The 25643-nt window shown below is 37.9% G+C and overlaps 1 protein-coding gene across 1 annotated transcript in view; it reads right to left on the bottom strand.

Annotated features, from left to right (window-relative positions):
• Positions 1-24128, bottom strand: part of LOC121632939 (complement C3-like) — a 36720-nt gene extending 12592 nt beyond the window's left edge. Inside the window, exons 1-27 of the mRNA XM_041974762.1 lie at positions 24022-24128; positions 21867-22065; positions 18867-19029; positions 18483-18577; positions 18055-18143; positions 17867-17952; positions 17676-17763; positions 17481-17583; positions 17079-17199; positions 16409-16524; positions 16067-16213; positions 15506-15605; positions 15305-15396; positions 15012-15200; positions 14762-14914; positions 13323-13449; positions 11747-11815; positions 10693-10792; positions 10516-10604; positions 10035-10174; positions 8202-8414; positions 7868-7931; positions 7685-7774; positions 7110-7316; positions 6894-6969; positions 6621-6780; positions 6301-6396 (exon numbers count right to left, since the gene is read on the bottom strand). Of these exons, the coding sequence (XP_041830696.1) occupies positions 6301-6396; positions 6621-6780; positions 6894-6969; positions 7110-7316; positions 7685-7774; positions 7868-7931; positions 8202-8414; positions 10035-10174; positions 10516-10604; positions 10693-10792; positions 11747-11815; positions 13323-13449; positions 14762-14914; positions 15012-15200; positions 15305-15396; positions 15506-15605; positions 16067-16213; positions 16409-16524; positions 17079-17199; positions 17481-17583; positions 17676-17763; positions 17867-17952; positions 18055-18143; positions 18483-18577; positions 18867-19029; positions 21867-22065; positions 24022-24113 (3264 nt within the window). The 5' untranslated portion in view covers positions 24114-24128. The remainder of the gene's footprint in view (positions 1-6300; positions 6397-6620; positions 6781-6893; positions 6970-7109; positions 7317-7684; positions 7775-7867; positions 7932-8201; positions 8415-10034; positions 10175-10515; positions 10605-10692; positions 10793-11746; positions 11816-13322; positions 13450-14761; positions 14915-15011; positions 15201-15304; positions 15397-15505; positions 15606-16066; positions 16214-16408; positions 16525-17078; positions 17200-17480; positions 17584-17675; positions 17764-17866; positions 17953-18054; positions 18144-18482; positions 18578-18866; positions 19030-21866; positions 22066-24021) is intronic.
• Positions 24129-25643: the final 1515 nt, after the last annotated feature.

Raw genomic sequence — 25643 nt, 5'->3', positions numbered from 1 at the left:
GTGCCACTTTATCGCTCCAAAGGTACAGAAACATTTACAAATACGACAGTTTAACCTGAAAGTAAGCGGAAAATCCTATTGGAGCACCAGGATAATTCTAAATGACAGTTTAGAAAACAAATAGAGGTAAAAGCGATCGGATTACTGAGGGTTAAAACTAAATAAACATATTAATACATACAAACATATGTTTGTCAATGTATGCATTATTATGTTAATGTTGATTTAAGTGATGATCAAGTCATGTTTGACAACAGATTAAATAAGTGTAAACACAATAATTTCATACATTTCTGGAGGGAAATATTCATTTCAACCAACAAGCTAGCATTTATTAAAGATCAGACATGATGGTCCTCATTAGCCTCCATATTTCTTACTGATAACCACTTTTGTAAGGTTAAATGATTAGGCTGTTACGGCTTACTTTCATCTAATTATTAAAGCTGTGTGGTAGTATATAATGTCCCAGCAGTATGGACGGCTCTGCCTCGATATACTAAGAGTGGTGACACTTTCACTCCTGTATACAAATAATGTTACTGTGTAGACATTCAATAGTTCCAAACACCAGATCAGACTGCGATCATCACCAATACATTCCTTTAGTTTCCAGAGGTAAATCAATGCAATATCAGTCTTATAAGTCACAAAAATGCATGTACATTCTGTCGATGTCCTGCAATAACATATTTGCGTCTGTTAAATGTGATACAATTTTGTTTAAATGTATTTTGCCTTTGTATGTTATAGCTATTGTGCTTTTACACCATGTCCTCACAGCCTTTTTATTTTAGCTAAAAAAAAAAAAAGTGTAGTCACGGTCTTATATTATTTATTTCAGTGTACTGACCAAGTGCTTTGTTATTCATAGATTCATGGAATTTGATGTGTAATATGACTTTGGTTAGTGGAATCGTATGATCACCTTGTTCTCATATTGCTGGTTATGTTTAGCCCAGAGATGACATTTCGGGGTCCTGTGTTGTATTTTAAGGTGAACACTTTTTTTCATGTACTGGGGATTACCCAAATTTCCCTGAGGGCTCTCTGAAGGGATTAATAAAGTATTTCTATTCTATTCTATTCTATTCTATTCTATTCTATTCTATTCTATTCTATTCTATTTTAATGTGTAGTAGCAGGGAAACCTCTGGAGTTTGTGATGCTTTTCATGAATTCTCTATTACATATAATAGAAAATCACAGAGCAGATGACTTGTTAGGTAATTATCCAGAGCTTACTGGCTTTTCTCCATTAAATTTTATTTAAAGTGTTTAAATATTTAAGAAAACTACTTTGTCCCTTTTGCTTTCCATGTTCCACTAATAACTGAGTAATAATCACCTAAATTTGATTCCTAATTAACTTATATTTCACAGATTCGCTGTGCATCTCTATTCACTATCACTCTTTTATCTTCCCTCTTTATTCTTGTATTACTCTTTCACACATACTTGTTGACTTATTTGGTAACACTCATTGATATTAGCTCATGTTACAGCTGCTCTACATTTACGTTCTGTAGCTAGTTTAGCCATTACTCATTACTAGTCATTTAAAAAAAATATCTTTATTCAGGAGCAGCAGGCAGGAACACTGACGTCCTGTGCTGTCACCGCATTGGAACTGAAAATCCTGGCCAATCAGATTAATCAGAAGGTTACCGCCCCCGACTGACAAATACGCCCGCTGAACAGTGTTTTACGCTCGCTGTGCTGCGTTCACGGTCCCGCGAGTAATTAAAAACTCCAGCGATCAGAGCAATGCGCTCGCTCGATTAAGAAATGCGCTGCTGAATTGATAAATATGCTCACCAGGATATTTGGTACGTTCATCAAGGTATTTGGCAGCGATGTAACGCCATAGATTCCAGGCTTCTACTGACAACAGTATAATGTGTGGGTTAGGAAAAAGCACTTAACAATAGAAGGATGCCTCGCACAGGGCATGGTGGGTGGGTTAAGTATGATCTGGGTGTGTGAAAGGAGGGAGGGTGGGGGATGGGGGAGTTAGGTGTGCGTGTGTGTGTGTGTGTGTGTGTGTGTGGTGTGTGTAGTGTGTGTGTGTGTGTGTGTGTGTGTGTGGGGCTACTTCTGGGCTCATGGGGCTCGGGGCCCTTTACTCTGACCGCCCTCTGTGGCCGGTGCCAGCCGGGGCCTGTGCCCCGTGACCACGGGGAGCTCTGTCTGGGGCCTTCCTCTGCAGCCCTCAGGGTGGGGCCAGGGTAGTCTTAGTGGTGGGGTGGCTTGGGTTCATGCTCTGGGAGTACCGCTTATCACCCGGGGCTCTGGGCTGCCCTAGTCTGCCTCTGGCGTCTGTGGAGGCGTCGTCATATTTGCATGATCTCACTCATCTTACTGACTTGTCCAGTTGATTTATACACAAGCTATTTACACTACAATAGGGTTTTCATTTTTTTTAAATTTATATATATATATATATATATATACATATATATTATTAGTGTGTCTTTTGTACTGTGGCTTATTGTTGTGATACATCTTGCTGTTGTTGTCTTGGTTATTTTTTTAGGAACTCCTGATGATTGTCTGCTTAGTTTACCTGTAAAAACTGTAGGAAATTCTCTGTTGTGTTTCTGTACAGGTGTAGCAGCTGCTTGTCTGGTGTTAGGTTGGATTGAAGGGTCATTGTCTTCTATCTACTGTGTCTCTGTCTCTACTTTTTGTCCCCCTTTCCTTTTTACTTCTCTCCATTACTGTCCTTTTTTTCTTTCTTTCTTCTGTCCCCTACGGTCAGGTCCAGCAAGATTACAGATATTCCATAATACTAAATAAATAAGATAGAACAATGTATTTATACAAATAAAGAAATAAAACGAGATTATCAAGAGGAGCGTTATACCCATGAAGCTCCTCTTGGCAGAGCAAATTTGTTCCACATAACACAGCAGCCAGACCATCATTCTGTTTGCCACAATGCTGGACAGGACAAGTTAAAAAAATGTTATATATGTTATTATATAACAATAGAAGTGCCATATGAGTGTGTGTCTGAATGGGTGAATGTGACATGTAGTGTAAAATAGCTTTGAGTGGTCAACATATGACGAGAAAAGCACTATATAAATACAGTCCAATTATTACACAAATTAATGTGACAGTTTTGATAATTTAGTTGGCTTTTATTGGATATGTTTTAATCACTATTGTACATTCAACAGTAGTATAATAGTATAATACATAGTAGTATAAAACAGTTTTATCTATTTTAAAAGATGTAGATATTAATTTCCATCACTTGTTTGCAGAAGTGGAAAGTGGAGACATATTTATTTGCCCTTTGCTTCCATTTCTTTTGTTTTTTATTGTCTAAATTTAACTGCCAATCTGTTTTTAGATAGGCTTTATTGTCTGATATTAGTTTCCCTTGGCTTTGTGGATACATTAATAAATAAATAAATACAACTGGGTATGATCAGCAGATTACAATGTTTGCCATGAATCCCGATGATACCAGCGTTCTTAGTTAACATTAGCTAATTTCAGAGGAAAATGCAGCTGCTTTATATGAAAGGAAAGTTGAAAAAGGAAAATGATGCCGTTTCAGGATTTTTTTCAGTTGTTTTTGCTTTCAGGCTGAGAGTTTGCTTCATTTCTAAGTCCAGCATGCTGCTCAAGTGTTGACATAGTCCACCTGAATAATGATCCATCACTTCAATCCCCAAAGCAAAGAAAATAATTCTCAGTTTGCATAATCCATTTGAATTTCTTTTAAATCATTTTAACCCTCAGAAAGTAGTCAGTCCCACAGCAGCAACACATGAAAACCATTATTATATGAAGAAATACATCCTTATAAGCACATTCCACCTGTTGGTGTCAAAGCAAACATCTGGCATACCATCCTCAGCTTTAGTCACCAGGAGACTACAGTCTCATCCAAACTCTGATCAACTGCATGGATCAAATTAAAGGTTGGATGTGCCAGAACTTCTTTCAGTTAAACGAAGACAACACTGAAATTATAGCTTCTGGAGCCAAGGAAGAAATATTAAAAGTCAGTTCTCAGTTTCAAACATGTAAGATAAAAACTAACAACCAAGCCAGAAATCTAGGAGTAGTCCTGGACTCAGACCTGGATTTTAGCAGTTACATTAGTTGTGAAGTCGGCCTGTTATCACTTCAAGAACATCTGGAGGATTAAAGGAGTGATGACTCAGCAGGATTTAGAAAAACTGGTCCATGCATTTATCTTTAGTAGACTGGACTAATGTAATGCTGTCCTCACAAGTCTCCCTAGAAAATCCATCAGACAGCTGCACTCCAGAACACTGCTGCTTCAGTTCTCACTGAGACCAGGAACGTAGATCCTAGAACTCCAGTCCTCACTAAGATTAGGAAAGTAGATCCTAGAACTCCAGTCCTCACTGAGACCAGGAAAGTAGATCCTAGAACTCCAGTCCTCACTAAGACCAGGAACGTAGATTCTAGAACTCCAGTCCTCACTGAGACCAGGAACGTAGATTCTAGAACTCCAGTCCTCACTGAGACCAGGAACGTAGATCCTAGAACGCCAGTTCTCACTGAGACCAGGAAAGTAGATCCTAGAACTCCAGTCCTCACTAACACCAGCAACGTAGATCCTAGAACTCCAGTCCTCACTGAGACCAGGAAAGTAGATCCTAGAACTCCAGTCCTCACTAAGATTAGGAAAGTAGATCCTAGAACTCCAGTCCTCACTGAGACCAGGAAAGTAGATCCTAGAACTCCAGTCCTCACTAACACCAGGAACGTAGATACTAGAACTCCAGTCCTCACTGAGACCAGGAAAGTAGATCCTAGAACTCCAGTCCTCACTAAGACCAGGAACGTAGATCCTAGAACTCCAGTCCTTACTAAGACCAGGAATGTAGATCCTAGAACTCCAGTCCTCACTGAGACCAGGAAAGTAGATCCTAGAACTCCAGTTCTCACTAAGACCAGGAACGTAGATCCTAGAACTCCAGTCCACACTGAGACCAGGAAAGTAGTCTAGAACTCCAGTCCTCACTGAGACCAGGAAAGTAGATCCTAGAACTCCAGTCCTCACTAAGACCAGGAATGTAGATCCTAGAACTCCAGTCCTCACTAAGACCAGGAACGTAGATTCTAGAACTCCAGTCCTCACTGAGACCAGGAAAGTAGATCCTAGAACTCCAGTCCTCACTAAGACCAGGAATGTAGATCCTAGAACTCCAGTCCTCACTGAGACCAGGAATGTAGATCCTAGAACTCCAGTCCTCACTGAGACCAGGAACGTAGATCCTAGAACTCCAGTCTTTAGATCTTTACACTGGCTTCCTGTCTGGCAAAGAACTGATGTCAAAATCCTGCTGTTAGTTTACAAAGACCTGAATGGTTTAGGACCAGAATCCATTTAGGATCATCTGGTTTGTTATGGACCAACCAGATCCCTCAGGTCATCAGGGTCAGGTCTACTTCCTGTTCCAGAGTCAGAACTAAACGTGGAGAGGCAGAGTTCTGCTTTTATGCTCCTCACATGTGAAACAAACTCCAAGAAAACTGCAGGTCTGCTGAAACTCTCATCTGGTTTAAATCAAAGTTAAAAAAGTTTCTATTTGCCCCCTTTTATCAAAACAACTGTTAATTCCTCACACTATAATGGGTCATTTACACTCAATGCAAAAGATGGATACGCAGATGAACAGACAGTTTTGTTCGTCTCCTGCGTCGGCAACTTGCATAATTTGGTCCGTTTTCAGGGAGCTTAGCCATCTGTCGAGGTGACGAGCAAAGATAGCATCTGAGTAACATCTTCAGGTTGGAGCTGTGCTGACAAACCTATTATTTTAACTTTGGTGAACTATAAGATCTCTAAATTGCCCCTATAGTGGCTCGAATATCTTTTTTATTGTCTTTTTGTACATTTTCTGAAGAAACATCTGCTTCCACGTGGAAGAACATGGAGCACACAGACACTATTCACAACATGATGCACATTTATGACAGAAATTGTTTAAAAAACTGATTCTGTGGGAGGTATTACTCACCAAAAATGACACATTGGGTCACTTCATCTGCCAAACAATCCAATGTAACGACCAAATTTTGATTACCACTAATGTGGAGTACCAAGACTGGTACAAGTCTTTCCAGAATTGACTTTTGGTTGCTCTTAAAAAGTGTTGCTATAGATCATATTACTGTGGACATTTGTCCCACTCCCCTTACAGACCACAAAGCCACAGTTATAAAGATGAAACAGTCCACCTCTAAACCGTGTGCTACTCATTCAGCCTTTTGGAATGTATTTCCATTTTGAGGTAGAGTACTCACGTTAACAGTGTCAGAACATATTCCTTGTGACTCCTTCAGAGCAATCAGACAGAAAGCTGTCATGGAGGCATCTGAATCTGTGCCGGTAACATCACCCTACATGCATGTACACACACACACACACACACACACACACACACACACACACACACACACACACACACACACACACACACACACACACATACACACACACACACACAAAATGTGGTGGTTTGGTTATCATGTTTTTTGTTTTGTTTTTGTTTTTTTGTTGTTTTTTGTTTTTAACATTGTTTTCATGTTGACGCCATTTTAATAACTGAAATTAATATACTTACAGTAAATTCCTTTTGTAGCACTCTTCCAACTTCAGAAAACCTGCCGTCAGGTTGCTGAGCCTTAAAAATAAGAAACTTGATGGCATCACAGATATGGCTTCTATCTACCGCCACCAGACTATTTGCCATAGCAAACACCTTGGCCACGAAGGCAGTCAGCCTCGCAGGGGAGAGGAGAGATACGCAGTTTAAAAACAAAACAAGAAAACACACATACAAGTGATTCTCAGAAATTGTAAAGTATGTGACACTTAGAAACATGGGATGCCTCACCAGGTGCTGCTTGAGAAAGAAGAGAACATAGAAAAAGACCCATCATCTTTCCTGAATTGAAGTTCATGTAGGTAGCCTGGACAAAACCAAATATACAAATCCTGAATTCTTGAATAGAAGACAAATGGAGCCTCGACTCTTGATGATGTTTTACTTTTCATCTAGAAGACCACTTCCATTTTAAGTAAATGGTGGAGAGAAGCAGGTTGAGCTTACCTGTCCTTATTGTCTCCAGAGCTTCATTCCGTTTCTCAATGCCGACTGAGTCCCACTGATTGGTTTTATCCAAATATAAAGTTGCAGTGACAGTCAGGGACAGATAGTGCATATTTTGCTCTCCGCTACCACCTGCTACCCTGATCATATGACCCACAGAAGCACCACTCGAGGCTTCATTGGGTTGTAACGGTAACGGCTTTCTGCCTGTGTGTGTGAAAAGGGTTAGTCCATTCTTTGCTTTTGCACTTTATTAGGAGTTTTTGAATTTATAATTTACCCTATTCATGCTTTTTTTACAGTCTTGATGCATAAAATATCTCATAACAATAAGACTCTTATCTAACACAGCCGATGGTCAAGTCAAGTCAACTTTATTTCTAAGCACATTTAAAAACAACATATGTTGATCACAGTGTTGTACAACTAAGAGTGATACAATACAAATAAAAATTTAGGGGGCTAAATAGTAAAACAGAATATAGAAGAAATAAAAAGAAGAACAAATAATCAAAAAAATTAAATTTGATAAAATTGTTATTCTACTTTTCAGCAAATAATAACTTTGGTCTTACCTGTCAGATAGATGATTGTGTTTGTAGGTGTGTTTGGTAATAAATCTTGAGAAGGAATGTTACTGTTAATAGTTTCCACTTGATTTCCAGCTAGAAAAAGAGATGATTAGCAAATTACATGTGCAAATAGCTCAAGAGAATCTGGGTTTGATTCAGTTTTTCTTCTTTAATTGTGAAACTTACCTAAACCTTTTCTGCTGGGGTCTAGTAAGACAGTCTGTTGGGATTTTACTAGTATACCTCTAGACTGTAAAAAGAAATGACATTAGTGTAACGCACTTTTGATTGAACAGTCTTTAAAGAAAAATGCTAATAGAATTTTAAATGCTTGGGTGTGCTTTCAATGTGACATCAAAACTGTCAAACATTAACAGGTTGTAAAATCAATGTTAGAGTGTAAATATGTATATTTGTTTATTTATGTTTTTATTGTATTGAAAGTTTTTCTGCAACAGAAGAAATGCTCTTGCCAGATTTTCTAGCAAGCTCTGGGAACACTACAGTGTCCGTCTCTTACCACCACCCGAAGTTGCTTCTGGACTCCATCTGTGAGAGACATGTTTTTGACTGATGCTTTGACCTTTATGGTCATTTCTCCAACCTTCATGGGAATAAATATGAATGGAACAGGTCGAGTAGAATAAGGTTCAACTTGGACCTCCTGACGGTACCTCCCACGCCTATAAGCTGCACTGCACACATTTTCATCCTCTTCCAGATCCACAAGGACCTTGAAATGGGAATAAAAAAATAAATAAAAAAAAAACAATATTGGCAGTTGGTCAAATTAAAAGAAAGATGTAAAAAAGTCTTGGGAACCCATGTGTGCTTTGGAGGACCCCCATGTTGGGAACCACTGCATTAAATCAATAATATATTCTGATAAAACTTGTGATTTACACCCAACCTTTCATTTAGAGTGGGGCAAAAAAGTATTTAGTCAACCACCAATTGTGCAAGATCTCCCACTTAAGATGAGAGATAGGGGAGTTTGGAGTCTGACTGAGGTTGTGAACAGGTGCCATTAATACAGGTAACGAGTAGAGGAAGGAGGAGCCTCTTAAAGAAGAAGTTACAGGTCTGTGAGAGCCAGAAATCTTGCTTGTTTGTAGGTGACCAAATACTTATTTCCCACCATAACTTGCAAATAAATTCTTTAACAATCAGACAATGTGATTTTCTGGATTTTTTTTTCTCATTTTATCTTTCATAGTTGAGGTATACCTATGATAAAAATTACAGGCCTCTTTCATCTCTTTAAGTGGGAGAACTTGCACAACTGGTGGCTGACTAAATACTTTTTTGCCCCACTGTACCCTCAAAAATCATAATTCAAGATGGCCTCCTTATGTCAAATCTAAATATATCATGATCTCAGTGTATATGCACAGAAATCCCTGAAGTCCCCAGCACTGAGCACGGGCACCACGGAGCAAGCAGCACAAAAAAAAAAAAACAAGATGGTCTCCACTCAACATTTTGGATGGTATGGGATTGTGCTGTTTCAAAAATCCACCATACCACCAGTAAATTTATTATTAGAAAAAATTATAAAAAGATGATATTACCTGCCAATAAAAGGGCAAACCAACAAACCCAAGGGTCCAGACAAGAAGGGTATTCATTAAAGCAATAACAAAGTAAATCCTGAAGAGTTCGACAGCCATATTTTACTCTTTATCTACATTTCTGAACCAGCCCACCGAGTTCACATTAACTTTGGTAATTCCACTCCCTTCCAATAAAAATGTCAGTCGTTTGCCATGAAATAGGAAGTTACTGTTACTGAACCGTACATGATCCAATGTATCACCAGTCTTTTTCAAAACTGACTAATTCATGTCAAAACACATCTGCAGGTCACTACTGACTTCTAGTCCGGTGCCACCAACTGACTCCAGGAAGTAAGCCCTCCCATTTATCGTAAATTAATATGTTTTGTACAAAGCATTAAAAGCAACATGAGATTTTATTACTGGTTTTTCTGATACCACACAATAAGCAGAGAAGTCCATTTCTACGTTCTTCCAGTGACATCTGAGACGAGTCCAGGCCTGAACAAGTGAAGGCAGCACCAGCTGCATGGATGGGAGCAGCAGTGTGCACTGGTGAACTAGCTGGGCCGATAAGCAGATTTATGAAAAACTCAGCTGATGCAACATAGTGGTGAACATGCTCCCATCCCAACTATTTCCCTGCATCAAGTTCTGTTTCTATATATTCTTATTATTTGCTTGTTTCGGCAGAAAGTCTTGTACATGCATAATGGTTGTTAAATTATTTATGTGCATGATCATTTCATCCATTTCTCCAGTGCTTTCACACAACACATAATACCAAACAGACTCACAGTTATACGGTCAGAGAGATAGTTGTGAAGAACTGCCTTAATTTCCAATTGCTCTCCATGAACAACAGAGTACGGTAAAGTGAGATCAATGAAGAAATTCTTCCACACAGTGACGTCTAAAGGATCAGCTACACAGATACCTGAAAAAAAAATTGTTTTTAACAAAACTGAAGAATTAAAAACAATTATTACAGTAAGAGGTGAGATAAAATAATGTCCACATCTGACAAATTGGCAACAGCTAAAATTTTTCAACATTTTTCTCAAATTTTTTACTTAAAGTTTTAACTGCAAAGTTTTGTTCAATCCAGTAAACTTTAATCGGCCTGTTTGAGCCGACTGATTTTCTGTTTAACACGGAATCATACGGGAAAAATGCACATAGACAGATTTTGGTTCCAAGAATAGCAGAGCTCTCTACAAAAAGGAAAGTTTAATGTTGAGAAAAAAAGACAAAAGTAAGGTTGTAGACAGTTCTCACCGTGAGCTCTTGACAGACTAATGCCAGTAAAGTGCCAGGATCTTACGGAGTCTGGCAAGAAAATCTTTTTTACCAAAGATGTGAAAGCACTGAAATAGAGAGAAGTCCGTTTTGGTTATAAAACCATGTTAGTAGTGTCATGACTTATCCTGCCTCATTTTCTATAGCTCTCCTTACCAGTTAGGATCATTTGGAGGGCAAGCGCTCAGTTGGATCTCAGTCCATAGCCAACTTTCAGGAAGCGTGGTGCGGACAATAAAATCATCACTGTACCCTTCTGTTAAAAAAAAATTATATCAAAAACATGATAAAAAATCTAAGATAAAATAAATAAGTCAATGGAAATAAATGAAATAAGTACCTAAAATGTCTAAATTATGGACTTGCTCAAGTGTGGCAATATATTGTTTAAATTGCTCTGAAATTTCAAGTTGTTCATAATTTATTTTCTAGAAGGATAGTTTATTAATTTAATAATTGATAATAATAATCATTACATTTTTTGTGGTATATTGATTTTTTGCAGCACTTTGGAAACATTTTGTTGTGAAAGGTGCTATATAAATAAAATGGATTGATTGATTTAGGTATTTTCACTACCTCCCTCCAGTAATCAGTACCTGCTCTGACCTAATGTCTTTCACCTCCATCTCACTTTCCTTTCCCTTATCTGGTTACATAAACACCTTCCTCTTACACACCTTCTCTGCCTGGTTGTTCGAGTCTCTTGTGACTCCAGCATTCCAGCTTTGTTTGCTAATGTTTACCTCTAGTGTTACTGACCCTGTCTTTGCCCCAGCCTTATCCCTATCTCTGCCTGCCTGGTTATTGACCTCCTTGTTTGAACCTTGGACTGATTTGAAGCACATTGATTTTCACTCTCTTGTCCTTCCACCATGACCTGGAGTCATGACAAACATGATAGAGTTTGAATATACTGTGAAGAAGTAGACTTTTATATATGTTCTTATGTATTTACAGTTATAATATTAATCATTTTACACATCAATACATGCTTTAATTTTCCGGTCTCACTCCCGTTAACCCTACCAATAAAACCATGATATGAGATGGAAACACAATTTATCATTAAACAAAACAGACTATTCTGTCTGTTAAATAAATGTTCCCTTTTCTTCCCTGCACTTTAAAGACAAACCCGGTTAAGAGCCAGAAGGTCATGTAAAAGCTGATTAAATGTGTGGTTATTGGGTAATTTAATAAATCCTACCCAAACTGGTTCTGTTGCTCGTTGAAGTAATGGCTCGTTTCCTCCTGCTGGGTGTCGAACATTTAAAATCTGCAGATTTAAAACAGATTAAATTTTCACTTTTTATCCGCAATATTGCACAAAAAGAGAAATAATATTAAGAAAGTGGATACAAAAATCTACTTGTGTCCAAACATGCCGGTTTTAGAGCTGATGAGAAAATATATGAAATGAATTAATGAAAAATACTTTATGAATCTTAAAGGGAAATAGCAAATACTTTACACACATCAACCACAGATCTTTAAAAGAACTGCAACTGCAAGGATGAATATTTCCATTAAACAAAGCAGAAACCAAGGAAACTGAGCTTCTTCCCTGAATGCTTATGAAGAAGGTCTTCAGTGTTGATCCACTGTTTGCTCCTTACTGTGAAGTAATTTAATCTGCAGATTACAGCTTCATACAAACCTCATTTTCACAAAAGCTGGCAGAACCTTTCTAAATGTGATTTATTTATTTGATCTATTTGATTAAAACTTTCATTTATCTGACAAAAGAAACTCCTTCAAATGTCAGACCAACTCAATATTATTTAAAGAAATAATAAAAAATTCATCTCTGTAATTTTATTCTTCTAAGCAACCAGTCTTTCTTTCTATCTTTTGAAGTGGTCTTAAGGAACGGTTTTCCTGCTATTTGAAGATTTTTAGTTTTCTTTTGGATATTGGCTACTCTCCTTATCTTTTGGCACTCTATTATTTACTTCCTTTTGCAAAGACACATATTTTCCTGTTCCTTTCCGTGCAATCAAATAGGAAAAAACCAAAAACAAAATACGAACACAAAAAAGGAAAAATACCAAAAATCAGACAGTTTGGCAGAAAACAGGATTTTAACAGGAACAAGGTGATTCCTAAAGAGCCGTTAGCTGAAAACTTGGCATATCTGAGCATGGCATGGAGGACAAAAGAAGAAGAGCTAGGTTTTCTGGGGCACCTTCAGTTGATCCATCTACTGTAGGCCGAACCTTCATCAGAAATGGTCTCCATGGAAACATGGCCATCAAAAAGCCATTCTTAAGGAAGGGAAACAGGGAGAAAAGGCTGAGGAATGTCACATGACCCAAGAACTGGACTGGAGATCAGTGGAAACAGGTCTGATGGAAGGATAGATCCTTACCAGAACCCGGACATGATTATTATTGACACAGTGTGGGATCATCTGGACAGAGAACAGAACACAAGGCAGAAAAAAAAACAAACAAACAAACAAAAAAAAAAAAAACAAAGAAGAGCTTTAGAAAGTCCTTCAAGAAGTCTGGAGAACTATTCCGGAAGAATACTTAAAGACATGACAAGAAAATGTGTTTACGAGGGTTCAGGCTGGGATGAAGAATAAAGCTGTTTAGATCAAATAGTTACGTTCAAGCTTGGTAGAATCAGACAAACTAGAAGTATTCTAGTCATAAACTTTATAAACATCAGGACCAGAATCAGACATTCCTGTCCTGCGAATGCTGGTAAGTCCTGCCAATGTAAAAAAAAAAATCATGCACCACAAAATGTAATAGTTTATAAAATGAAGTGGTACCAACCCGTCCGGTAGGGTGTCCCACCGCCTCCAGACTCAAACAACAGCCCGGCGTCGTAGAACACATTCATGCTGTCCTTCCCTCCTCCGGGTGTGCAGCCTGTGTCGTACTTTTCCACTATGTCCCAAATCTAACACAGTGGAAGTCAATTCAGAGATAAAATCACAGGCTTAGGTGGCAAATGTGGAGGTTTTTTAAAAAAATTCTTCCATAAAGTTTCTTTCAAATCCAGACTAAGTAAAATTAAAGCCAAATTTAAAATATAATACTCAACCGTGCCACCAACTCATGACCCCCATGTCTCCAGAATCTAATGCACATATTCTCATGTACAATGTTAAAAGGTCTTGTTGTGCAGTTATATCTGTATAACACCTCATCGTCTGAATTTAGGTATTTGCTTGATCAAGGTCAGTTGGTAGATCAGGACATAGCAGGTTAGAGAATCAGAGTATAACAGAATTGTTTGCTAATCTCTAAAACTGCTCAGGTGAATTCCTGTAGCATATTCAGGTAGTTCAGACTACAGATCTCCATGGTCTCCCTAAATATGAATGTTACAGCTTCTGACATTTCCAAAAACAATAAGACATATACAGTCAAGATAATTTATGCCGCTCTGGGTACCCCGCTACTGTCTCAATACATGTTCCTTCTTTTTTTTTTATGTCATTGGACAAATGAGATAAAAGCTGAACTGTCGACCAGTTACCAGGTGAATACATTGCCAAGTTGTATTTTAAGGAAAAGATTTCTCTGTAGCCATTTGATGTTTTTTTTTATGTTATTAATTTATTTAAAACGTACACATACAGCTTTAGCTTTATCAAACAGCAAATTAGCACTTCCTCATTCATTATCCAAGAGATATTTAAAGGTCCAGTGTACAATAATACCTTGGTGTGTGGATGAGTATTCATTTCATTCATGGAAAAATCCTGAATCCTTTCCACCTCTGTAAATGCACATCTTAGTGTTTAATAGCACCGTTGCTACATGGAAACAAACTGTGACAAGCTGTTTCACTCTATCTTTGTCCACCTTCCTCATAGGGGTCCGGTCTATGTCATCTTCATCATGTCGATTGCTAGGACATCCTGGTGGATGAAGCTAAAACTTTAGCTCACGTCTAATTTAACTCACATGTCGGCTTCTTGCTTAGCAACCACAGTATTGATGAGATAAACATGAAGCAGCTTTTAACGCCCCATGAGCTTTAACTGCTTTAACTAACAAACTTTTTATCTTCTGGTACGGTTTGATTCAAATCATTTAAATCCTGATGAAAAGTTTACAAGCCACCTTCTCTTGCTGATTGTAAAACATTCACTACATATACGCTGGTCTACGGTAAATTAGGTTGCCTACCACTTCATCTAAGGAGGCGTGTGTGATGTTTGCATCAGTGTGAATCATTTTAACAGAGAATATGAAGAAGTGACCTTTTTCTGTATCAGGCGATGCTTGTTTGAGGTGTGGAAGCTTTTGTCAACTGCCAACAGTCCCACCATGGCCTCTGGATCTCCTGTGATCTTCAGATCCAACGATTTGTGAGGTTCATGGGATGCTGCAGGTCTCAATATCTCCAGCTTCAGCTAGAGGAGGAAGGAAGAGCAGAGTTGAATTTACTAAAGTTATGAGTTTACTGTTTAGGGCCATTGTTTAAAATGTTATCAGGGTTTTGCCTGTCACCATTCCCGTGCAGGTGTCCTTTACGTTGATCCAAACAGAGTCTGATATCACTTCATCAGAACTTGTATAGTAGGCTATGACGCGAAACGATGGCAGCATTGCTTTAGTGATTTCAGTCACCAGGGACATTATTGAGCGGCCATAATTTTTGTGTCGTTCATATTTCACCAGCTGACCTCTGCTCAAAAACTGGAGAAACAGATTTAACCTTTAACCACTTTATTAAACAGAATGGTCAAAATCTCTCATATAGACCAAGAAAGAGCAACAAACACATACAGAACATCTCTCACCAGTAAAGTAATGTCTTTTTGACCTTCTGGCCTATTAAAAATAAGGCTGATTCTCATGTTTCCTCCTACTTCCATCTCATATGTATCCACATCTGCAATTACAATTTACCAGTTAGCTCACAACATTTAGATGGTGTGTTACTGTTGACATTGCATTAATACTGAGTTTACCACATGCTGTCCTTTCAGAACATTTCTTACCTATGTGGATATAAGTGTTGCTTTTGGTTGTATGTGGGTAAGCCGTCATGCTGGCTGATGCTTGTCTTTGAGGTGGAATCCCAGGATCATTGCTCCTTACCTGTAAGTTAAAGCAGAAACAAGTAAACATGCTCATGAGGACCCAAATGCAAAAGCAACATGGTGGGATCACCAAGTGATGAGATATTTTGCTTTATTTTAAGGGTGCAAAAACAAAAAGCAAAAAGGAAGAAATTCAATAGTGACCAAACCACATAAACAAAGGCTGACAAAGCCCAAGAGCCACAGATAACCTGTAACAATCTGCTGCTGGACAAATGGAAACCTGAAGTATACTGCACACACTGAGGAAGACAACAGCAAAAAGGAGCCGGTGTGGCTAACAGTAGTTTGAAATTAGACTGGTGTAAAACAAGGATGGGAAGTTAATATGACAGGTTGCACAAAGGTTCTGAAAAATAAAGCAGGAAAATATTAAAGAAGTTGCACTTTTTTCACGTTACTGCAAATGCATCTACCCTTTTTCTGCAATTTACTGAATAAATAATTCTTAAAACATACCGTTATAGTCAGGGATTGTAAGTTTTGTACAGTATTGATGTCGACCCTTGCCACGCCATTGACTGTAGTGGTGGCTGTAACTGAACCAGGATCAACTGTGACAGCTACACCTGGTGCTGGAGTGTCATCAGGATTCACAACCTCAACCTGCCATCACAGAAAGACCGCCAGGCTGTCAGACTGATTTCTAATTTTAGAAATGAAAGAACCATTGCATTGCTATAAACAAACACTGACGTTCCTGCTGATGACTGATGAAACTAATAACGACCCAAAGTGGGCATAAAATCTATTCTAATTTTATCTAGCTCTAATTTACATTGATTTAGATGCATTATTTACCATTACAGGAAATGACATTCCTGGTTTAAAAAATCTGGGCGTTCTCTTGAAAGTGATGCAGTAGGGTGATGTGACGATTTTGATGCCTTTTATGTCTGTCGTCACCATTTCATCTCCTGTTTGTGACAAATGTACATCATAATATAACATTTTAATAAAAAAAAATAAACAACCTAACTTATTTCAACCTCTGAAACTCTGAACAATTTTTTAAAAAAAAAAATTAAATTTTTTCATATTCACCTTACTAGAAAAAGCCAAATCAGACACACATAACATAAGGGCTAATAAAGCATGTGTATGTGTCTAAATTCTGTTAAATTGTCAGGCATAAATTCAGATAAAAAAAAAAAAAACAATAATAATGATGGAAGTGTTTTTAATTATGCAAGAGAAATTTTAAAATCCAAACATTACACCACAATACAAATTATACTGGAATTTAAAACTCACAGTCTGTTTAATCTGGTGTCAAATATTTATTTTCCTGCCAATTACATGACTGACTATCCCTGCTGAGGCCACAGTCAAAACTGATATATTAAACAAAAGAATGCAACATTACTACCATAAGATTAGTTTATAAACTCCCAAACATCACTCTTATATGTGACATGAAACATTACTAAACATTTCAGTCTTTAAAACATGTAAACTTTGTCCTGCTTACCCCCGTCTGTCAGCACACCAACAGTGGCATAAATGGAGCTTCCCACAATGTTGGCGATGTCTGAAAAGATTTGTGTGATGTGCTCCCTTTTCAAGGTGGCTTGTCCATTACCGCGCACAATCTAGTTTTACATAATGCAAAAATAAGTCATCACATCAGCTCATTTGTTTAAAATAGTTACAGACAATCAAACTTACAAACAAATATGTTTACTGTAACTGCACTGGTGGAAAACAACATTACTAAATATGTTTTAAAAGTCTTGTTGATTTTTTAAAGCCAATCATGCTAAATTGTGGATAATGACTGACTTTGTACTTGTATGTTTTCAACAGTATTTTCAGAGGAAGGATAACTAGATTTAACTAAGAAACTGACCAGTCATCAAACAGACTGACTCACCGGGACTCTCTGAAGAGAGCCTGGAAAGCTCTTTTTTAGATGTCTATCTATAAGCCCAAATACCACATAGCCTGTTCCATCCACCTCTTTACCATAAACATACCTAAAAACACAAGAGGACGGTCAACATGCAAAAAAAAAAAAGTTATCAGAATCTTGTATTTTCTGTTCACATCAAAGCAAAACTTCATGCACCTAGCTTGAATGTTAATTGTCAACGCATTGCTGTCCACACGAAAGAAGGAGGTCCCAGGTGTCAGTTTAACTTCAAAACTGGGAGGGACTGGAAAATAATACAGACCGTTAATGTGCACAATCAGACACAACACCCACCCCTTCACTTTGATTAGATTGAGTATAGAATCATGCAAAAAAGAGGCACTCACCATTTTCTTTTACCTCAAACTCTGCAGCAAATTTATGCCTTCTGTCACTCTGGAACATTGCCACCACCTGCCACTGTCCGTTATTTCTACACACATTCACAAATATAATAATGCTTATTTCAATAATGGCCAAACTGATTTATTAGAAACATATTTCAGATCATATTACAACAATGGAAATCACTAACCTGAAATTAGCAGGAAGTAAGTAACTTCCAGAGAAGACGCCTGATCTCAGAATATAAGAATCATGTTGCACTATGAGGCCATCTGGGGACTAAAAAATAAACGAGGTTTTATTAAACAGCTTCTACCAGGAAGTGTCATTAATTCCAGAGCTGATTTTGAAGAAATATTATTTAATGTTGTTGTGGAAATATTATTTTATGGCAACTCTGTGATGTTGATTTGACCTTCTTATCATTTCCTTCATATGTCTTCTTATTAGCATGTGCAGCGTCCTTTGTGTGCACAAAGTCCTCTGCTGAAGTGATGTTTTTAACAATGCTAGTAACACAGTGATTACAGTTTCAGACCATTTAGGAAACCCAAGAGACTTAGTTCTTTTAGTGACATCTCATTTACTTGTGTATTAAAGAAAGTGACAGTGCATTACCACAATCTCAACGTCCACCACATTTTTCATCTCGTCATCATTTTCCATCCCTACAGACTCCAAAGCCTGGTTCACTGCAAAGATCCTGTAGAAGACTGGTAGAGAAAACACAACTAGAAAATTGGGTTTCATGTTCGCCTTTCACTTCTTGCTTGCAACGTGTTGCTGAACATCACACGTCTGGTGCGACATAAAAGTGTGTTTTACAAACTCTCTTATTGCATTTTTGGATCATAAGCTCCTGAGAAATACTAAATTAATTATCAGCTTTTAAAGTAAATAAAAAACTATAAACAGAACAGAACTATAGAACAGAAATCCACAAGAACTGACCAAAAACCCACAGACTGTGACAGTTTCTCTACGGCGATGTCGTGTACTCACCGTTGCTTTCTGGAGTATAGACATTCTTGTCAGTCTGGATGAAAATGTAGCCGAACTGGAAGGAGACTAACACGAGCTTCTCCAGCTTTCGGTTTGGGAACGAAGCTTGAAGAAAAACATACTGCTTTATAGCTGGATCCTGACTGAAGTCTTCAAGAGGGATCTGAGAAAGACACAGTGGGGTTTAAGTGTAGGTACATGTTCATCTACAGTGGGTTTCCCACAAGAAAACTTTTTTTTTATTTTACTTTTTCATATTTATTAAATTTTATGTAGTGTATATTAACCTGTGCTGCCTGTGTTTTAAGAGTGTGTTTTGTTTTTTAGCATTTCTACGGTTTTTCTTTGTAAGGGACTAAGTATGCTGTATGCAAGTAAGCTGCAGACCAACTTTAATTTCTCTTGGGATACTTGTGTTTAGACATGCATTGAAGTACTCTTGTTCAGTATCCTTGAATTAATTCTTAAATTAAAGTAAAAGTCTAAGAATTCATTTGAAGTTTAAACTGAGACATCTTTCTAAGTGCTAATCTTAGGTCCAAATGTCCAAAACCTATTTTTAAACTATATTTTATTTATGTTCGATCCAGGTTTTAGTTGCCATCTGATTTTTGTCCCATCAGGACAAAGTATCATGTAGCACTCATACTGATCAGCATTTCTAGAAACTCATTTCCCAATTGAGTTTACCCATTTAGGGTTCATGTTTGTATCCAAAGTTTACTAAACCAGTTTACCGGAACAGATGTTGAATAGTCAGATAAGGGGTGAAATAAAGCAAAGGGCAAGGACAGACTGAAATCCATATGAACTGGTAAAAAATCAGAACAGGGAAGGAAAAAACGAAGCCTTAAAAACTTGGTAAACAGACTGAGTAATAGCATATTTAGGTTCACTTTTGCTGAAGAGATAATGAGGAACAGTGGATTTACCCAACATGACTCCCTCATATTAGGCTGTTAATATCAAAATCAGTCATGTTAATATTTTTGTTTGGCCTCTATCCTACACATATAAAAATGTTAAAATCATAATTTCCCAATATTCTGTGAAAAATATTCTGCAATATTAGAACTTAAGAGGTTATTCTCCTATTAGCAGAAACTCATGTAGCATGTAGGTTAAAACTTTCTAAAAAAAAGAAAAGTTGTAGTTTAAAAAATGCATTTTTATTTCACACTGGCTAACATACAATCAAATATCCTGTAGCTATTTCTACACCTTACAGTTTAAACCCCCAACAAATGCTGTTTGAACACTTCTAAAATGCAAGTAAATTAATATTTTGGTTCAACTCAGCCAACAGGAAGATAGCAGAGTACTGGAGGTAGATGGAGGACCACCATCCGAACCTCTAAAAGAAGCTGAGGAGCTGTTCCTGAGCCAAAATTGTGATTAAAGGAATCCCTGGTGGCAAATAATCTCATAACTCCTGCTGTTAATAAAAGTGTCCTGAGTCTAACTGGTTTACCACTCAGATTAAGTCACTTACAGTAATATAAAATATGGCAAAGCAGACTGATCGCCATCACAGGAGGTGGAAGAGGATGGTGAGGAGGTGAAAAAAGATGGTGAGGAGGTGGAAGAGGATGGTGAGGAGGTGGAAAAAGATGGTGAGGAGGTGGAAAAGGATGGTGAGGAGGTGAAAAAAGATGGTGAGGAGGTGGAAGAGGATGGTGAGGAGGTGAAAAAAGATGGTGAGGAGGTGGAAGAGGATGGTGAGGAGGTGAAAAAAGATGGTGAGGAGGTGGAAAAGGATGGTGAGGAGGTGAAAAAAGATGGTGAGGAGGTGGAAGAGGATGGTGAGGAGGTGAAAAAAGATGGTGAGGAGGTGGAAGAGGATGGTGAGGAGGTGGAAGAGGATGGTGAGGTGGTGAAATAGGATGGTGAGGAGGTGAAAAAAGATGGTGAGGAGGTGGAAGAGGATGGTGAGGAGGTGGAAAAAGATGGTGAGGAGGTGGAAGACGATGGTGAGGAGGTAAAAAAAGATGGTGAGGAGGTGGAAGAGGATGGTGAGGAGGTGGAAGAGGATGGTGAGGAGACACCATCTGCTGGGATCCAGAGCAGTCGACAGGCTTTTTATATTTATTTTCTAAATAATCACATGTGCACAGTATGTGATCTCGGATATGTACGACTGGAGAATTCGAGAAAGTGAGCAGCTTATGTAATGGAGTAAGTTACCATGGTAACAGACTCAGGGTCTGAATTGCCTCTCTTTCTGTAATGGAAAACCCGGTTTCCTTCAAGTCTCTAATTTCTGGAATAGAAATTGAATTAGTTTCTGCTTCTCCTTAGATGTTTTCTTTGCTTGATGCCAGTGTTGTGACCTCTCTGAAACAGATCGACATCTTCCACAACTTCAGGATGTGTCTTCCAACATGGTTGTTAAAGAAATGAGAAGCTCCTCCCTGCACCACTTAGGGTTAAATAACTTGCTGCCAGCTGAGATAAATTCCTGGTTTTCATTTTCTCTTTCATGTTGTTTCCTTTTTGGTGGGTTCTCTGTTGTTTTCCTTCATTTGTGCACCAGTTTGACCAATTAAAACCCTCAAAGACCATAGCAGTCCATTCGTGTCCACCTCCATCATAACACTGATATTAAGTTAATTGAAATTATGCTTTTCTCATTAAAATGATCACTTGCTCAGAGAAGAAGAAATAAATTATTTAATGCTCCTGGATCCCTCTATGTTATTTCAAAGTTGCTTTTATAACACTTCTATACCCGATCCAATATAAAGTTTATGGTTAAAATACATGAAGTAAATTCTAAAACAGCTGCTGCTGTTATTTAACATTATTTTACAGAATACAGGAATCTTCCTATTGCTGCATCATATCAAGATAAAGAGAAAAAGATGTTTTCGTTGGGCTTTAAGAGCATGTTCTTTCTAATAGGTTAAGACTTTGTTTATGTTTTAATGCACAATGCCAAACAAGTCAGTGATATAAAAACAAATTAAATCAAGTATTAGAATTAAATCTATTGCACGTTACCGTAATTCTTCCAAAATCCTGATAATTGTTTGCCTTAGTGAGGGTCACAGATTTGGATGTCAGTAATGTGGTTTTAGTGGGAAAATTCATCACACTGAGCACAACACGCATGTCCGCTTCACAAGCACAGTCTTGAATCTCTAGGAAGATATTTTCTGCTGTTCCTGCTCGCAGCACGCTGGGGGCAGACATCACTTCCCTGTAAAACAAAATAAAGAGACCGTTTTAGAGCTGCTCTTACAGAGATAAGTCATTGTTTTTGCTTTAGAATGTTCCTTACAGAATGAAATAACCTGGACATATGTGAGCAGCAGCCATGATGAGAGCTGTTATGATTCTCTGTATGCTAACAGAGGCGCTCTCGAGCTGCCTTTAATGTCTCCTGTAGCACAGGAAGCACAGGAACATCTTTTATGAAAGAAAAGCAATGATTCTTTCCCACAATTCCATGTGGCTGCAACTTTAAAAGCAACATTTGATTGTTTCCACCCACTCAGCCGACCATGAATTGTATGGATAAACATGAGGACACGAGAATAAATGTGAGTTGCCCCACAACCATCTTTTACTTTTGTAGCTTTCTCTTTCCTTTTTAAATTCAAACCGTGATAATAAAGTTATATTTTATATCTCAGTTTATATTTGATTTGATTTGAAAGATTATTGAACATGAGGAAACAAAAAATTACAGCAGGCAGTACAACGTCCCTTGTTCAAAAGGAGTGGGAAGTAGAGAATGTAAATGAACTCGTACACCTTCTCCATAGCCCAATAAATGACGATAACAATCATGATCATAGTCACATACTAATAATAAACACCAGGCAATACCACACATTACATCATATTATAATGAAACAACAATAATGATAAAAGTAACGATACTCAGCATATATATCAATGTCTCCTTAAACATAATACATGTTTGTAATGAAGCTAAGCGGTAATAATAACCATACAAACAGTAACGATATAACAACAATACAGAAATAATAATAATAATAATAATAATAATCTGATTATCATTACAGTGTGGTGGTCTTTTCTTTAGAAATTATCTGACTGTTTTCCAACCAAGCCAAGGAAAATAACAGGAGATCAGTTTTGGGACTATTCAGTCGGACTCATATTTAAACCTAACATTTACTAATTATTGTATTTATATATTATGTGTTTATGTTTCTTAGTGTGTTTTTTTAATCATCTATTTATTTTTCCTGCTTCTGCTTGTCTGGAAGAGGTTCTGTGAGATGTTGTTTCTTTTGCTGTTTTTACTTTCTTTTTAGCTTCAAGTTAAAACTATGAGAATACTGGCATATCACAGATATTGATAATACAGGTATGTAATGATTTTTATGCTTGTCAATGTTTACAGTAAAAAATTAATGAGAAAAAAAACGAACATGAATTTATTAAAGATAATTACAGAAAAGCAGCCTGACGGTTTGGACCAGGGTAAATAATTTACAGTATAACTGACAGACAGGATCCTTGTTGTGTTGTACCCAGACAGAGCAGTGTTTTGGGTTAAATGCAAATATCACAGACCCACCAGGAATTTCTGATGTGGAAATCAAGACTATGCAAATTCACATTACAATCTTTTTTTTTTTTTGCACTTTTGTCCAATCATCACATTTTTTTTATTGAATATTACTCTCCGACTCCACTTTATTCATATAGCACTTTCAAAACAACATGGTTGACCAAAGTGCTTCACACCAAATAAAAACAATAAAATAAGAGAATATAAAAACATATACGATAAAACAGTAAACGGTATAAAACAGTAAACAGTAAATATGTATACCCATCAGTCAAAATAAACTGTCAAAATATTTAGTCAAAACCAACATTTCAACCAGTGTTAAAAGCCATAAACAATGCACATGTATTTCTTAGACTCTAATTAGCTAAACTATGATTAGCTTATGCAAACTATGCAAAAAAAAATAAATTATTTAGCATACCTATTCAGTATAATCTTTATATTATACTGAATAGGTATGCTAAATAAATTTTTTTTTAACAGACTTGTGTTAAAGCAATAATAAAGACATGATTTACTTGAATAAAATGCAGCTCTTTTAACCCTATAGATATGTTAAACAGGCATCAAGTGAAGAAAGTTTCAAGGTAAAGGAGGTCTACCTACATTTGTGATGATGCAGCTGGATAAATCAGCGAGGAAAATCCCATAGAAACTACCAGCAGCAGCTGGGTCCAGCATGTTTCACCTCCTCCCATATCTGCAGGGGATGGAAACTCTGGCTTCGTGACAATCTTTTATACATTTACAGCAGCTTACTCCGCCTGCACCTTCGGTCTCATCCAGTCACAGGCCACAGGGGAGGGTGTGAGTGTGGGGTTATATGGGGTGGAGATTGGTGAAGGTGGAGGGGGGTTGATGGGGTCCTGGTTCCTGGGGTGTGCGGCTGGAACATCGGGGTGTGTGCTGGCCTACGCCGGGTGGCTGTCTGGGGGGGCCTGGTCCTCCTAGGCATGGTGCAGGCCCTCTACCTTTGGGGGGTGAGGGGCTGCCTCTGGGCTCCTGGGGCCTTGGACCCTTCACTCGGGCCGCCCTGGATGGTCGGTCCCTGGTGGGGCTGGCGGCTGCAGATCTTGCCCCACTGGGTCTTGTGTCCCAAGACCCCAGGGGGCTCTGGCTGGGGCTCTCCTCTGCCACCCTCCGGGTGGGGCTGGAGTCATCTTCGGGGTGGATAGCTTGGTTTCGTGCTCCAGGGCTGCTGCTGAGGGCCCGGGTCTCTGGGCTGCCCTAGTCTGCCTCTAGCCTCTGCAGAGGCGTGGTCACATTTGCATGATCTTACTCACCACTCTTCATCAGTGATCACTCATTCCTCATCCTCTGCATGCTGACACAGTCACTAAGTTGTCCAGTGGGTTTATTTACTAAGAGATAATATCCCTTTTTTTTTTCCTGTGAGTTAGTGTCTGGTCATTGTGCTACTTTTATGACATGCTGTTTGATTTGGTTATTATTTAAAAATTCTTAATGACTAGCAGCTCTGTTTTTCAATAAAAGCCGTAGGACATTTTCTGGTGTGTTCGTGTACAGGTGTTAACAGTTTGTTGTCTGGGGATGGTGTGGAATCAAGGGTTGTTGCCTCTTTCTTCTTTCCCTTTTGCTTCTTTTTGCTGCCTTCCTACTTTTTCTGTCCCCTCTGGTCAGGTCCAGCAAAATTACATATATTCCATGATTTAAAGTAAATAAATGAATCAGAGAATCAAAAGGAGCCTTATACCCATAAGCCTCCCCTTGGCAGAGCAAATTTGCTCAGCACGATGCAGCAACCAGACTATCATTTTGCTTGCTATGGACAGGACATGTTAAAATAAATAAATAAATAAATCTGTCAAGCTTCAGCACACACTGAAGCTCTGCTGAATGTTCTAGCAGTTATCATTCCTCCTGCTCACCACTGGAAGGAGATAAAAGTAGTAATACAGCAGGGAATAACTGATAGGAAAGTCCTGTAATAGAAGTCTCCTATCTAATACAAACTCAGTTATTAATTATTTAGTTACTTTGTAATAAGTAATGGATAAGAGACCAATGAAATATTAACGTCAGAATTTCTGCAAACATTCAACAAGTTTAACAATCAAAAGCTAACTTTATTTGAAGGGAAAAAAACTGATTTACAACATTTTTTTTCCCGAGTCTTTAGAAATTTCCTTTAAAGTTATATATATTTGTAAAATGTCTTCGGTTTTGCATTTTTATTTTCCATCCCAAGTGAACTTTTTTTTAATGTA

Source organism: Melanotaenia boesemani, chromosome 21 (assembly GCF_017639745.1).
Source record: "Melanotaenia boesemani isolate fMelBoe1 chromosome 21, fMelBoe1.pri, whole genome shotgun sequence".
NCBI classification, from domain to species: Eukaryota; Metazoa; Chordata; class Actinopteri; order Atheriniformes; family Melanotaeniidae; genus Melanotaenia; species Melanotaenia boesemani.
This window is presented reverse-complemented; position numbering and strand designations above follow the sequence as displayed.